Below are 13,704 nucleotides of genomic sequence, written 5' to 3'. Positions count from 1 at the left end.
CATCGGCAGGCGGACTCTCAACCACTGCGCCACCAGGGAAGCCCATGTGCTACTTTTATGAAAGGTAAACTATCACCTCTATCAAAATTAAAACAAAAAACTGTCATATTTTTGCTCCAGTTGATGAGTCTATCCCAAATTAGCAGGGTAATGGGGTAAAGAATCAGAATGATAGACATTTCTCTTTATAGCCTTTATTACTGCACAATACAAACTCAGTCTCTGTTTTACAAACCTTACACACAAATGGCAAAACAATTAAAAGATTTTTATTCCCCAAAGCTATTTTATTCCAGTTTCCCCTCTTTATGCAGAGGGATTATCTAGATTCTCCATGTCATCCTTAGCCTTTAATTTAGAAAGGCTGTCACAAAAGTGAACTGGCCATATGAGGAAAACAGTGCAAAGAACCAACTAAGTTCTCATTGTCCTCCTTCCTGAGGGAAGAATGCCTGGCTAGCAGTGGTGAAATAGGGCAATTATAACATCTTCTTTTTTTGTAACAGCTGAGGACAAGCCCCAGTGGTGGACAGACTGCCTTGTCACATGAGCCTTTTGGGGTCTATTTTCTCTAGGTGAACCAGAGGTTTCAGCTGCTCTGCAAAGTTCCTCATGTCATCAGACACCACGTCCTGCCCAGCTGGTGCAACAACACTTAGTTCCACAAGGTAGGAGAGTGACAAGGCCTCAGTGTTGTCTGTGTTCCCTGGTGTCAAGATGCGGAAGATCTTGTACACCACGATCTTCATGATGCCCTTACGGAACAGGTGTCCCCTGGCAACAAACTCATGGTCCATGCGGAAGCCCATTTCCATCAGGAAGTCAGTAAGGTTCTCAGATGTTGCAATGTCCACGCAGTTACGCACCAGGGCATGGCGGTTCTTGTCTCCCATTTCTGGCTGTCCCAGGTAGCGCAGGTGCCAGGGTGCCCCTGCCCTATCCATAGAGCGTCGAGCCCTTAGAACAAACGGACTGGCCTGCTGGCCCTTAAGGAGGAATACCATCTCATGGTCAAGGAAAGTCTCAGGTTCCATGTTGTCACACAAACCACGAAGGCGGTGGATGAGGCTTTCCAAGCTGTGATCTAAAACGCTTCCTGAAGAAGGAAAAAAGTACCATTGAGTCCCATCTTTCATTCTGGGTAATGGAAATAGCAAAAGATTGAAAAAAATTAAATGAAAAATCAGAACAGTTTAGTGCAGTGTTTTGTAAAGCACAGGCCCAATATATGAGATTTTAGAGGGGTTATACTGCCAAGATATTATATAACAAGTTAATCCCTTTTTAATTTTTTGCATTGTCTTATTTGGTACTAGAATAGTTAGGGCTTCTCTAACAATGCTAACCTCAAGCGGGCTTTGGGCCTTAACAGGCAACAGTATCTACCTAGAAAAATAATACTGTTTTGTCATTTATTTTAAAAATTATTTTCTAGTCTCAGAAAACAAAAGTTTTCCATTGATAGAAAAAATATAACATTTCCTTTTTAGGTAATATATTTAAGTAAAAGAGAATGAACTGCTTCAGAGAAATACACTGTCCTTTGTTCTCATCTTATTCTTCCTCCTGGCAGCATTTCACATGGTTGTTATATTATACCCATTTTGAAATCTATTCTTCCCTTGGCCTCTGGGACACAAATCTCTCTTGGTTCTTCACCTAATTCACTGACCATTCCTTTTAAGTCATCTCTGCTGGGTCTTCATCTTCCCAAAATATTGGAGGATCCTAGGACTCAATTCTGGTCTTTGTCTCTATCAAAAATCTCTTCCTCCCTCAGTGACCTAAGTCAGCCCTATGGGGTTTTTTTGTTTGTTTTTTTTGGGTTTTTTTTGCGATACGCGGGCCTCTCACTGTTGTGGCCTCTCCCGTTGCGGAGCACAGGCTCCGGACGCGCAGGCTCAGCGGCCATGGCTCACGGGCGCAGCTGCTCTGCGGCATGTGAGATCTTCCCGGACCGGGGCACGAACCCGTGTCCCCTGCATCGGCAGGCGGCTCTCAACCACTGCACCACCAGAGAAGCCCAGCCCTATGGTTTTAAGTATCATTTATGCCCTGAGGACTACCAAATTTATATCTCATGAACTACAGACTCATACATCCAACCGTCTACCTAACTTCTCCACTCGGATGCCTAAGACATCTTCATCTTAACATGTTCAATATCAACCTGTTGATTTTTCCTCCACAATCTTACTCCTCCTGCAGTTTTCCCCATCATAGTAAATGGCAACTCTCTGCTTCCAGCTGCCCAACCAAAAACCACATAATCAGCTTTGACTCCTTTCTTTCTCTCACATCCTACATCCGCTCTGCATTTTTAAAATATATGCAGAATCCAGTTTACTCAATCATTTCCACCTAGTCCAAGTCTCCATCATTTCTTGCTTGGTCTTTGCAGTACCCCGCTTCTATCCTTGCTTTTTTCTTCTCTCCTCCATACAACAGCCAGCTGGTTTTTAGGACATAAGGCAGATAATGACACTTCTCTGCTCAGAACCCTCCAATGGCTTCCCATGTCACTCAGAATAAATCCCAAATTCTTTACCACGGTCTACAAGGCCCTATAAATTGTGGTCTCTGCTACCTGATGTTGATTATTTCCTTCTACTATCTCCCAGATCACTCTCTCCAACCACAGTGATTTTCCTGCTGTTTCCTAAAAATGCCAAGTGTTTGACAATGTATTGCTCTTCAGAGACCCTTCCCTTAGTCCCTACGTTTAGAACGTTCTTCTCTCAGACACCTGCATATCTCACCCCATCACTTTGTTCAGATCTTTGCTCAAATGTCACTTTATCAGAGATCTCTTTTCTCATTGCTCTAAATAAAATAGCATTATCTCCTTCCAATCTCTTTCCACTTCCCTGCTTTACTTTTTAGCATTAGCACCTCAATTTTTTAGTCATATTTCAATATATCAATTATGTATTGACTTTTTAACACCTTTCTTCCTCTACTGCTGATACTTACTCCAATGCTAGGAACATATTCATTAATTGGCTAAATCTGTTAAAGTAAATAAAAATATACTACTGTAACTATGGTAAATATTGACAGTGGGACTCAAATGACTACGTTTTTGGAAATGGGTAGTGTTGGAGGGAAAGCAACAGATCAGGTCCCTGTGATCATAGGACAGATGACGATGGGAGCAAGGAATGGGTCCTACATTGGATACGTTGTGTCCTACATTCAGGACAGTGTCAGACATGTGTTTTTTCATACTTCAAACATTTAAGGAGCTTTGTAAGTGCTGGTTCCTTCAACACATACTTACTGAATACTGTGCCAGGCATCACGCTAGGAAGTAGGGGGTCCAGCCCTCACAGAGATTACAGTTTAGTGGGGGAAACAAAAAATAAATAAGTAAACAATTAAACAGAAATACAGGGAAATAAAAGGGAGATGGGAGAGAGGAACTGATGGGGGTGGAGAAGAGGAGACCTCTCTGAGGGCTTGGAGTAGTCAGAGAAGGTCTCTCAAAGGGAAGAACAACTGAGCTGAGGACTAAGGGATAAAGATAAAATGGCTATTTGAAGGGCTGGAACAAAGTATAAGGGCAGAGGAAACAATGCAAAGGCCCAGGAAAGGGCCTGGGGAATTCAGAGAAATGAAGGGATATCAGTGTGGCTGAAGTGCGGTAAGCAAGATGGAAGATGATAATGAACTGAGGATTTGGGATGGGCCAAAGCACACAGGTCTTATGTACAGCTCATGCTAAAGGCTGTATTCTATTCTAAGGCCATTGGGAAGCTATTAGCTCCACATTTTATTCTCCATACAACAGGGAAAGAGATGACTGGATTTACATTTTAAAAAGATCATTCCAGGAAAACTGGTATAGACTCTTCAACAAGACGTGGTCATGGGAAAAAAAGTGGGAATGAGGGGAGACTGGTCCAAGTTAAAAGAGGCTTAAGAGACACAGTTATCAAATGTAATGCATGAAACATGATTATATCCTGGATACAAAACACATTTTGAGGGCAAGATAGGGGGAAACTTTTGAATATGGACTAGATATTAGATGATATTAAAAATACATTATTAATTTTTTAGATAATAATGATGGTATTGGGGTTATGAAGGAAAATATCCTTGTTTTTTATTTTTTAGAGATGCATTCTGAAAATGTTTTGGGGTAAAATGTTATATCTGAAACTGTTGTTTTTTCAAAAAAATTTTTTGGCTGCAAGGCATGTGGGAGCTTAGTTCCCCAACCAGGGGTCAAACCCGCACCCCCTGAAGTAGAAGCGCGGAGTTTTAACCACTGGACCGCCAGGGAAGTCCCTGAAACTGTCTTTAAAAACAGCAAAAGAACAAAGAGAAAGCAAATATGGCAAAATGACAGAAACTGAAATCTGGATGACAGAAAGGGAGTGTTCATTATATTAGTCTCCACTTTCTTTATGTGTTTTTTTTTTTGTTTTTTTTTTTTTTGCAGTATGCGGGCCTCCCACTGTATGGCCCCTCCCATTGCGGTGCACAGGCTCCGGTGGCGCAGGCTCAGAGGCCATGGCTCACAGGCCCAGCCACTCCGTGGCACGTGGGATCTTCCCGGACTGGGGCACGAACCCGTGTCCCCTGCATCGTCAGGCAGACTCTCAACCACTGCGCCACCAGGGAAGCCCCCACTTTCTTTATGTTTGAATATTTTTAATACTAAAACAATTTTTTAAAAAAGACTACTAGCTGTTGTGTGAGAAGAGAAAGACGATCAAAAGTGGAAGCAATGAAAAAAAAAAGTGGAAGCAATGTAATAAGTACAGGGTTACTAAAATAGTTCAGGCAAAGGATGATAAACCAGGGTGTGGTACTGCAGGTTGAGAAAAGACTTATTTAATACATATTTTGGAAGTAAAATGAATAGGATTAGAAATGGACTGCACGTGGGGGTAAAGTAAAAGATGGACATTGACTCCTGAATGCATGGCTCAAGCAACTGGTGAATGACAGTGGCACTTACTGAGACGGGAAAGCCTGAAGGAGGTGCAGCCTGAGGAGTGAAAATTAACAACCCTATTTTGTTCACAGTAAGTTACTAAATGGATGATCTGAATTAAAGTCTAAAAACTCTTGCACTAAACATTGTATGACGTCCTGAAAATCATTATCCCCTCTGGGTCTTGAGTTTTCTCATCTGGGAAAGTTACTTCACTTCTATTTCCTGATCTATAAAATGGAGCTAGTTAACAGTATCATAGAATTACCATATGATCCATTAATCTCACTTCTGGGTATTTATCTGAGAGAATTCGAAGCAGGATCTTGAAGAGATATTTGCACACCCATGTTCACTGAGCATTATCCACGATAACCAAGAGGTGGAAGCAACCCAAATGTCTGACAGATGAATGGATAAAGAAAATGTGGTACATATATACAATGGAACATTATTCAGCCTTTAAAAAGGAGATCCTGTCACATGCTACAATATGGGTTAACATGGAGGACATTATACTAAGTGAAATCAGCCAGTGATAAAACGACAAATACTGTAATGATTCCACTCATATGAGGTTATCTAAAGTAGTCAAAATTAGAAACAGAAAGTAGAAAGGCTGTTGCCAAGGGCTGCAGGGAGGGGAAAGGAGGAATTAGTGTTTAACGGGAATAGAATTTCAATTCTGCAAGATGAAAAAGTTCTAGAGATCGGCTATACAACAATGTGAAATACTTAACACTACTGAACTGTATGCTTAAAAATGTTTAATATGGTAAATTTAATGTTATGTATTTGTGACCATAATTAAGGGTTAATTGAAAAAAAAAAGGTGCCAGAAATTATGCAGGCTGCCTTTGTAGAACAGCTTCTCATCTCCGCGGAAGCCGAACAGAAAAGAGGAAAACAAGCTCCCTGGTTCACTCACCCTGCAGCAGGTACTCCATCATGTTAATGGTGCCCCCGGTGACAGGCATCATGGTGACTGGAGGTGCCTCCATGTTACCTGTTTAAGTTGAAAACGACAGAACTGGACTCGGAGTCCCCCGTCAAGTAAACACAGGATACACCTGGAGAAGAGTTATACTTGTTAATACATCAGAGAGGTGGAGAGACACCAGATCTGCTTGGGTCATTGGCCTTAACATGAAAAGATTCATTCATCCATCCATTCAAAACTTTTTGAGTAACTGCTATAGGCCAGTTTCAGGAACTGATGATACAGAAATACACAAAGGAGGCCTGATCATGGAGTTACAGCATAACCTTTTAGTCTCAAGGTCTAAAATCTCTAACCGTTTTCTGTGCAATAACTAAGTCTCTCACTCTGGAACTCAATGTCTTCCTTCTAAAACGGGGCCAACGATATTTAACCCCCAAGGCTTTGTTGCTCAGACGACAAAATGGACCTGCAATAATAGACGGATTGAGGGCTTCCCTGGTGGCGCAGTGGTTGAGAGTCCGCCTGCCGATGCAGGGGACGCGGGTTCGTGTCCCGGTCCGGGAAGATCCCACATGCCGCGGAGCGGCTGGGCCCGTGAGCCATGGCCGCTGAGCCTGCGCGTCCGGAGCCTGTGCTCCGCAACGGGAGAGGCCACAACAGCGAGAGGCCCGCGTACCGCAAAAAAAAAAAAAAAAAATAGACGGATTGAAAGGTGACTTAAAGAATCTTGTCTACCCCTCAATTTATAGATGAGGATATTGAGACTTGGGGAGGAGCCCAAGGACACACAGTAGGTCGGTGGCAGAACCTAGACCAGACTAAAATCTATGCGTTCCACCTCTCTGAATCAAACGCCTTTTAAAGCTAGCCAAGCGGAAGTTCTTTTAATTGATGGTTTAGGTCCTCTTAAGCCAGCATCAACGCGTGCCCACTTACACCAAAAACACACCTCAGGGCTTCCCTGGTGGCGCAGTGGTTGGGGGTCCGCCTGCCAATGCGGGGGACGCGGGTTCGAGGGGTCCGGGGGGGGTCCCGCATGCCGCGGAGCAACTGGGCCCGTTTGCCGCGGCTGCTAAGCCTGCGCTCTGGAGCCCACAAGCCACGGCTGCTGAGCCCGTGTGCCACAACTGCTGGGGCCCGAGCGCTTGGAGCCCGTGCTCTGCAAGGAGGGGCCACCGCAGTTAGAAGCCTGCTCACTGCAACGGAGAGAAGCCCATGCGCAGCAATGAGGACTCAGCGCAGCCAAAAATAAATAAATTAAATTAAAAAACAAAAAAACACACACACCTCAGCGCGCGTTCTAGCCTCTTCTCGCAAAGCGAGGAACTGTATCCACCAGAGCACCTCTGAGCTTTTTAGTGACAACTAGCCCACAGCCCTAAACTTGAAGACCCTGGGAGAGGGCGAAACTTCCCTCTCCTCTTCCCACTTCCGGCAAAAAAGGTTTCGCCGCTCAAACCTCTAACACCACCACTCCGCGACGTAAGGGCGCCGAGAGGGCACAAAAATCCCCTCTGCTGGCCGGCAAGCAGAAGCGCATGCGCAAACTGCGATGCTTCAGAAAAGCTGCCGGCTTGATTTCGAACGTTCGTCTGGGAGTTACAGGGAACCTTGACGTCATAGGCCGTCCTCCAGGAAAATATTTATTTCTTTCTGGTGTGACGACCTGGAGATGTCCAGGAAATCTCTTGAACTGACAGGGGGAAAAGAGAGCTTGGGGATGAGAGCTGCAGAAAAAGAGAAGAGATTGTTGTAAAACAAAACTTCTTTTGGTTGGGTACGTGAAGATAAAAAGGAAAGACACCTTTTACTGCTTAGAAAACTGTTCTGAACAATTGGGGAGCTCAGTAATACATTTAGTATTTGTTCACTGTTCTGTGTTTATTTTACCTCAATTTAAAAATATTGGGAGGTAAGTAAATTCAATGAATATTTATTGAACCCTGCTTATGTTCAAGCATATAAAATGCATACAAAGAGTGAGCTAGAGTGAGGTGATTGAGGCACTCTCCTGGAGCGAAAAAATTTAAGGGGGCACCAAAAAACTCAGTAACAAATAAAAAAATTTTAATGCAATATTTTACAAATTTAATGCAAAAAAAATCCTTTATGAACAAAGTGTCAGAAATTTAAAGTTGATATTCATAGCAGCCCTATGACCCGAGTATAATTACGGTAATTTTATAGATGGCGAAACTTAGGCAACAAAATGTAAAATAACACCAGAGGGAGTTGAGAGGCTGGGATACAAATTTAAGCCGCTGACTTCAGAACCCATGCTCTTAATTTCTACACTATACAGCCCCTTCTCACTCCAGTTCCCTTGCTGTAACCCACACTATCTCCCACTCATTCACATTTTTGAAAACATTCCTATAACATTTGCCCAAATTATAGCTGGCATTTGAAAAGTAGCATTAAATTAAATTTAAAAAATAATAATGGGTAAGAAATGGGCAAACAATATGGTAAAACTTGGACAAGGCTTAGGAGTTATAGGGATGGGTTTCTGTGATAAGGATGTGAGGCCTGGAGCTTAGGATGGAACTCACTTCCGTCTTTTGCCAGTACCCAGCTGTGCAACCTTGGGCAATGCACTTCCCCTCTCTGAGCCTCAGCTTCCTTTTTTATAAAATAGAGTTAAAAATAGTACTTTCTAAGAGGGAGGTTGCAAAAATAAAATGAGATATTTATGAAACACTTAGCATAGTTCCCGGCTTATTGTAGGCAATCAATAAATGGTAGCTATTATTATTCCACTTTATATTTCTCATTTGAGCAAGCACATTCTATCTTATTGAATATATTTTGTGCATGTCTCATCTCCCTAGATAGATTATAAACATCTTGAAGGGAGGAATCATGTATTTTCTTTATATATATGTGTATCTTAGCTTAGGCTGCTATAACAAAATATCATAAACAAGGTGGCTTATAAACAACAGAAATTTATTTTTCACAGTTCTGGAGGCTGGAAGTCTGAGATTGGGGTGCCAACATGGTTGGGTTCTGGTGAGAGCCCCTTTTTGGGTTGCAGGTTGCCAACTTCTTGTATCCTCACATGGTGAAAACCAGAGCAAAGCAAACTCCCTCGGGACTCTTATAAGAGCGCTAATCCCATTTACGAGGGCACTTCCCTCTTGACCTCATCTAACCCTAACCACTCCCAAAGGCCCTACCTCCTAATACTGTCACACTGGGGAGTAGGGTTTCAACGTAAGGATTTGGCAGGGGGACAAAAACATTCTATAACAATGTGTTTTACATGTAGTGGGTGTTCAGAAATTTTGTTGAACACATCACAATAACTACCAATTATTGAACAGTTAATATACCCAACTTTATATGTGTGTAAATATGTCAAATACTGCTAAAAGGTAGATATTACCATCTCCACTTTACAGAGGAGGAAAAAGAGGTTCAGAGAGGTGAAGAGACTTGCCCAAAGCCAAATCGCCAGCAAATGGCAGAACGCAGATTCAAATTCAGTTCTTTCATTCAGAAACCTACCTCTTTACCATGCTACCTTCTGAATTCATGGGCTCTTTCTCCACAGTTAAGTTCCCCAATTATTACAATTAGTGGCAACAAAGGAGGAGAGAAGTCCATACATTGTTTCCTAACCCATCGCTAGGCTGGGCTCAAAGGATTAAGACTAGCTCTTGGCCAGTCTTCATCAGAACTGCAGACCATCAACATGGTTTGTAGCACACACTCAGCTTTCTAGAATGGCCTGATAGAAATTAAATAGATCTACCCCTGTGTTATCTGCAATGCTAGGATATCAACCTTAGTGTTACAAACTAGTGTTTCCCCAGGAATGGCTGCTTCCTATATGCATAGCCCTTTGGAAAATGTATAACTCTTTCTTTTCAACCTAATGGTCTCCAGCATCCTCATAAGTTCATGCTATTCTTCCAGTCAGAGTAAAAGCCAAAGCCCTCATTATGGCTACACGATCCACCCTCATCACCTGTTACCTCTCTGACCATCTCCATCTGTGCCTGCCCCCGTCCCATCTACTCTGCTCTTACTAGAATATGTCAAGGATGCTCCCATCTTAATTGTTGTGCAGTCTGCCTGGAGCTCTCCTTTCCACTGAACTGCAGGATTCACTCCCTTGTTTCCTTTTGGTCTCTGCTCACATCTTTACTAGGGGGGCCTTCCGTGATCACATATTTCAAATTGTAATCCACTATCTGCCCTGTCTTCCCCCATACCCTGCTGTATTTTTCTTCACAACACATTTGACTAGGTGACACACTGCCTGCTTACCAGTTTACAGCCACGAGAACTTGAAATGTGGCTTGTTCAAACTGAGATAAGCTATCAGTGTAAGATACACACTGGATTTTGAAGACTTACTATGAAAAAAATGTGAAATATCTTGATAATTTTATATATTGATTAGAGGTTGAAATGATATTTTGATAGCTAGGGTTTAATAAAATATTATTAAGTTATTATTTAATTTCACCTGTTTCTCATTATTTTTTAAAATGGGGCTAGTATATGTAAAATTCATATGTGGCTCAATTTACATTCTATTGAACAGCACTGCTATGGGATCTAGATTTGAAGGTATGGCTTTAGAGCCAGACAGATCTAGGTTGGAATCCTGGCTACTGCTTATGAGGCCCTAGGCAAGTTATTTAAACTCTTAGGCCTTCGGCAGTGCCTGGCACATGCTGTATGTTGTTGGTAAGCAATGAATCAGAGTTATCATGAGGAGAATGGTTTAGGAACTGGGAAATATTTAATTTGGAAAAGACTTGGAAGTGTGGAACATAACATCTATCTTAAAGTATATAAAATTATAACAAAGCCAGGGGAAGAGGAGGGAAGAGGAATAGTTTACATTTATTGAGAATCAGGTGCCGGATACTTTGTACATATTTATCTCATTTAAACCTCACAACAATGGTGCTTGAGGGAACAGAAACTAAGTTACTTGCTAATAACTGGTAGAGTCAGGATTAAAACCCAGATTGTCTGCCTCCAGAGATCTTGCTTACAGTCCTAAGCCACTCTGCATCCTAAGAAAAATTTAACTCATTTTGTGTAGTTCCAGAGGACAGGACTAGAACTGCTGGGTAGAAGTCATAGGGAGACAGATTTCGGCTCCATGTAAGGAACAATTGGTCATTGTGATGATGTCTAGTAATGAAAAGGACTGCTTGGATGAGAAGTAAACTCCTTTCCAGTGGAAATATTGAAGCAGAGATTATGGTAGAAAGAATTCTTGCCTGGAGTGGGAGATTGAACTGTTATATCGCCTCGATTCTTGAACACTAGCCACTCTTAAGCCACAGCATTTACTTAAAAACAGAGTTCCAGGCAGTTGAGAAACACCTCCATATACATGTACATATGTATTATAAGACAAAGCCTGATAAACATGGACACAAAGTACATCTTAGAGTTGAAAAAATATGGTAGTTGAAACTTACAATTTCATAGAGACACCTAGCCTTAGTAATTCTTCACCTTTGGATTCTTTTCCTATTATGAAAACCCCAACACCATTATTAATAGTAACCATCATGAGCAAACACCCAATGACAAATAATAAATAATACAATCCTGGCTCTTACGGAGTTTGGTTTGCAGAGAGACATGTAAAACACCCCAGGTTATTCTGTGCCTAGTATTCTTCACTGGCTGCTGACTCAAGGGTTCACCTTCCTACCCCACCCTCATACGACAGGCAGCATCAGCCATTTCATCCTCTTAATCTCAAGGCGGAGACCTAAGAAAGTCTGTTGCGAAAGGGTAATTGTCCTATTTACTTGCTCCTTTCCACTTAGCCCAGCCAACCCAACCCCAGCCTCTGGTTGACCAGGTGTCGAGGTGCCTCAAGGGGATAGGTTATAATAGTTAATGTATTACACATATCCATAAAAGATTAAAGATTAGCTCTATTTTAGCTGAACTGTAACTGTCTGTTTGGGTTTCTCCCCTCTCAGGTCTGTCTGGGGAAGTCAGTGTTGTTTTCTATCTGAGGATAATTAACCCACTGGGTCTCGAATTTCCTAGACAGAGGCCCTTGAAGAGCTCACCTTTAGTGTGGGCTTACTGGGTACCGTACCCGGCTCTGGGGTAAGCACTTTCTGTGGATCTGGATCACTCATTTACTCCTCACACCTGCCTTCTAAAGAAGGTGGTGTCCTTCCAGTCTCATAGCTGCGAGAATTGTGAGTCTGCCACGTGATATCTTTGGAAGTAAAAGGTTTTGTTTCTGGTTCCCTAAGATTCATCATCATTAACCCCTTCTTTAGGTCAGAGGATCATATGCCATCATATACACTATCAACTCAAACCTTTCCTGGGGGAACACTCTGTGTACAGCCCGGAGGAGATAAAGAAGCTCAAGGGAGTTCCATGGAGAAGCAAAAGGGCCTGGGTTAACGCACTAGTGCTTAGCATTTAAGATGGGCCTTGGCATCAGGCTACTCGGGTTAAAATCCTATCACTGTCTAGCCACGTAAGCTTGGGCAACGTACTTTGCCTCCGTGAGGCTCATGTTCTCATTTCTCCAATGGGGAGAAACTAGTACTTCCCTTTAAGGTTGTCATGAGAATGGACTGATACACTTGGCAAATAGCAAGTATCAATAATAATTTTAACTATTCCAATTATGATTGTGGGATTCGGACTCTATTAAACATGGGTTAAAAACAAATAAATATGGGTCACATCTGGACTCAGCTGCATACTGGTGTGTGGCCTTGAGCCAGTCACTTAATTTCTCTGAGTTTGTTTCTTAATCTGTAAAACAGGGAGATGATCCACTTGACAGGATTGCTGTGAAGAGTACGGATGGCACATACAATGTGCTGAGCGTGTAATAAATATTTTCAGACAGTGCCTTCAAATAGTTTGGTTGAGGAGGCAGGGCATAAACATTAAAAATGGGACAAATGAAAATTTTAAGGAGAATTGGCATGTCTCTATGGACATAACAAGGCAAGCTGTGGCATACAGTTTAGTCAATACTTATTACGGGTGTAGCGCGAGCCGGGTGGGCATTGTACTGGGCTCTTAGAATATGAGTATGTGCAAGACAAGCTAAATCTATACCCCGACAGAGCCTACATTTTAGTGATAAAACATTACATACCGTGAAAAATGGTTACAAAAGAAATAATGTGAAAAATACTTATGTTGTCAACTAAAAAAAGGCAGCTACAAAATCCTACGTGTGATATGTTTTTAACTATATAGTCTCCAAAGCATCCATGCACAGAGGAAAAAAACCCAAACACTCTAATGCTAAGAATAATTGGTTTTGGTTAATGAGACCAGAGATTATTTTTCCCTCCATTTGTCCCTGTTTTCCCAATTTTTGATGAGCGTGTGTTACTTAAAAAGAAAAAAAAGCTTTAAACAAACCAAACGTCCATCAATAGGTAAATGGATAAACAAATTGGGATATATTCATAAAACACAATAGTATTCAGCAATTAAAAAAGAAAGAACAGGGCTTCCCTGGTGGCGCAGTGGTTGAGAGTCCGCCTGCCGATGCAGGGGACACAGGTTTGTGCCCCGGTCCGGGAAGATTCCACATGCCGCGGAGCGGCTTGGCCCATGAGCCATGGCTGCTGAGCCTGCGAGTCCAGAACCTGTGCTCCACAACGAGAGAGGCCACAACAGTGAGAGGCCCGCGTACCGCAAAAAAAAAAAAAAAAAAAAAAAAGAACAAAGTACTGATAGACAAATCTAAAGACATTCTGAGTGAAAGAAACCAGACACAAAAGAATATATAATTTGTGATTCCATTTATAAGATATTCTGAAACAGGCAAAACTAATCTATA

General features: G+C 42.1%; 1 protein-coding gene across 1 annotated transcript; it reads right to left on the bottom strand.

Moving 5' to 3' along the window:
• Positions 1 to 178: 178 nt before the first annotated feature.
• On the bottom strand, positions 179 to 7,330 carry MED18 (mediator complex subunit 18). The gene is made up of 3 exons (XM_065891440.1): positions 7,176 to 7,330; positions 5,874 to 6,015; positions 179 to 1,096 (listed from the first exon to the last, which is right to left on the bottom strand). Exons 2-3 carry the CDS (start codon positions 5,944 to 5,946, stop codon positions 543 to 545), a joined length of 627 nt encoding a protein of 208 aa, XP_065747512.1. The 5' UTR covers positions 5,947 to 6,015; positions 7,176 to 7,330; the 3' UTR covers positions 179 to 542.
• Positions 7,331 to 13,704: the final 6,374 nt, after the last annotated feature.

Source organism: Phocoena phocoena, chromosome 1 (genome assembly GCF_963924675.1).
Source record: "Phocoena phocoena chromosome 1, mPhoPho1.1, whole genome shotgun sequence".
Classification (NCBI taxonomy): domain Eukaryota; kingdom Metazoa; phylum Chordata; class Mammalia; order Artiodactyla; family Phocoenidae; genus Phocoena; species Phocoena phocoena.
Note: the sequence above shows the minus strand (reverse complement) of the source record. Positions and strands in the feature narration are given on the sequence as shown.

Coding starts and splice junctions, on each gene's coding strand:
- MED18 (XM_065891440.1), bottom strand. CDS start 5,946: ATGGAGGCACCTCCAGTCACCATGATGCCTGTCACCGGGGGCACCATT. Junction 1,097..5,873: donor GATGGAGTACCTGCTGCAGG/GTGAGTGAACCA, acceptor TTCCTTCTTCAG/GAAGCGTTTTAGATCACAGC.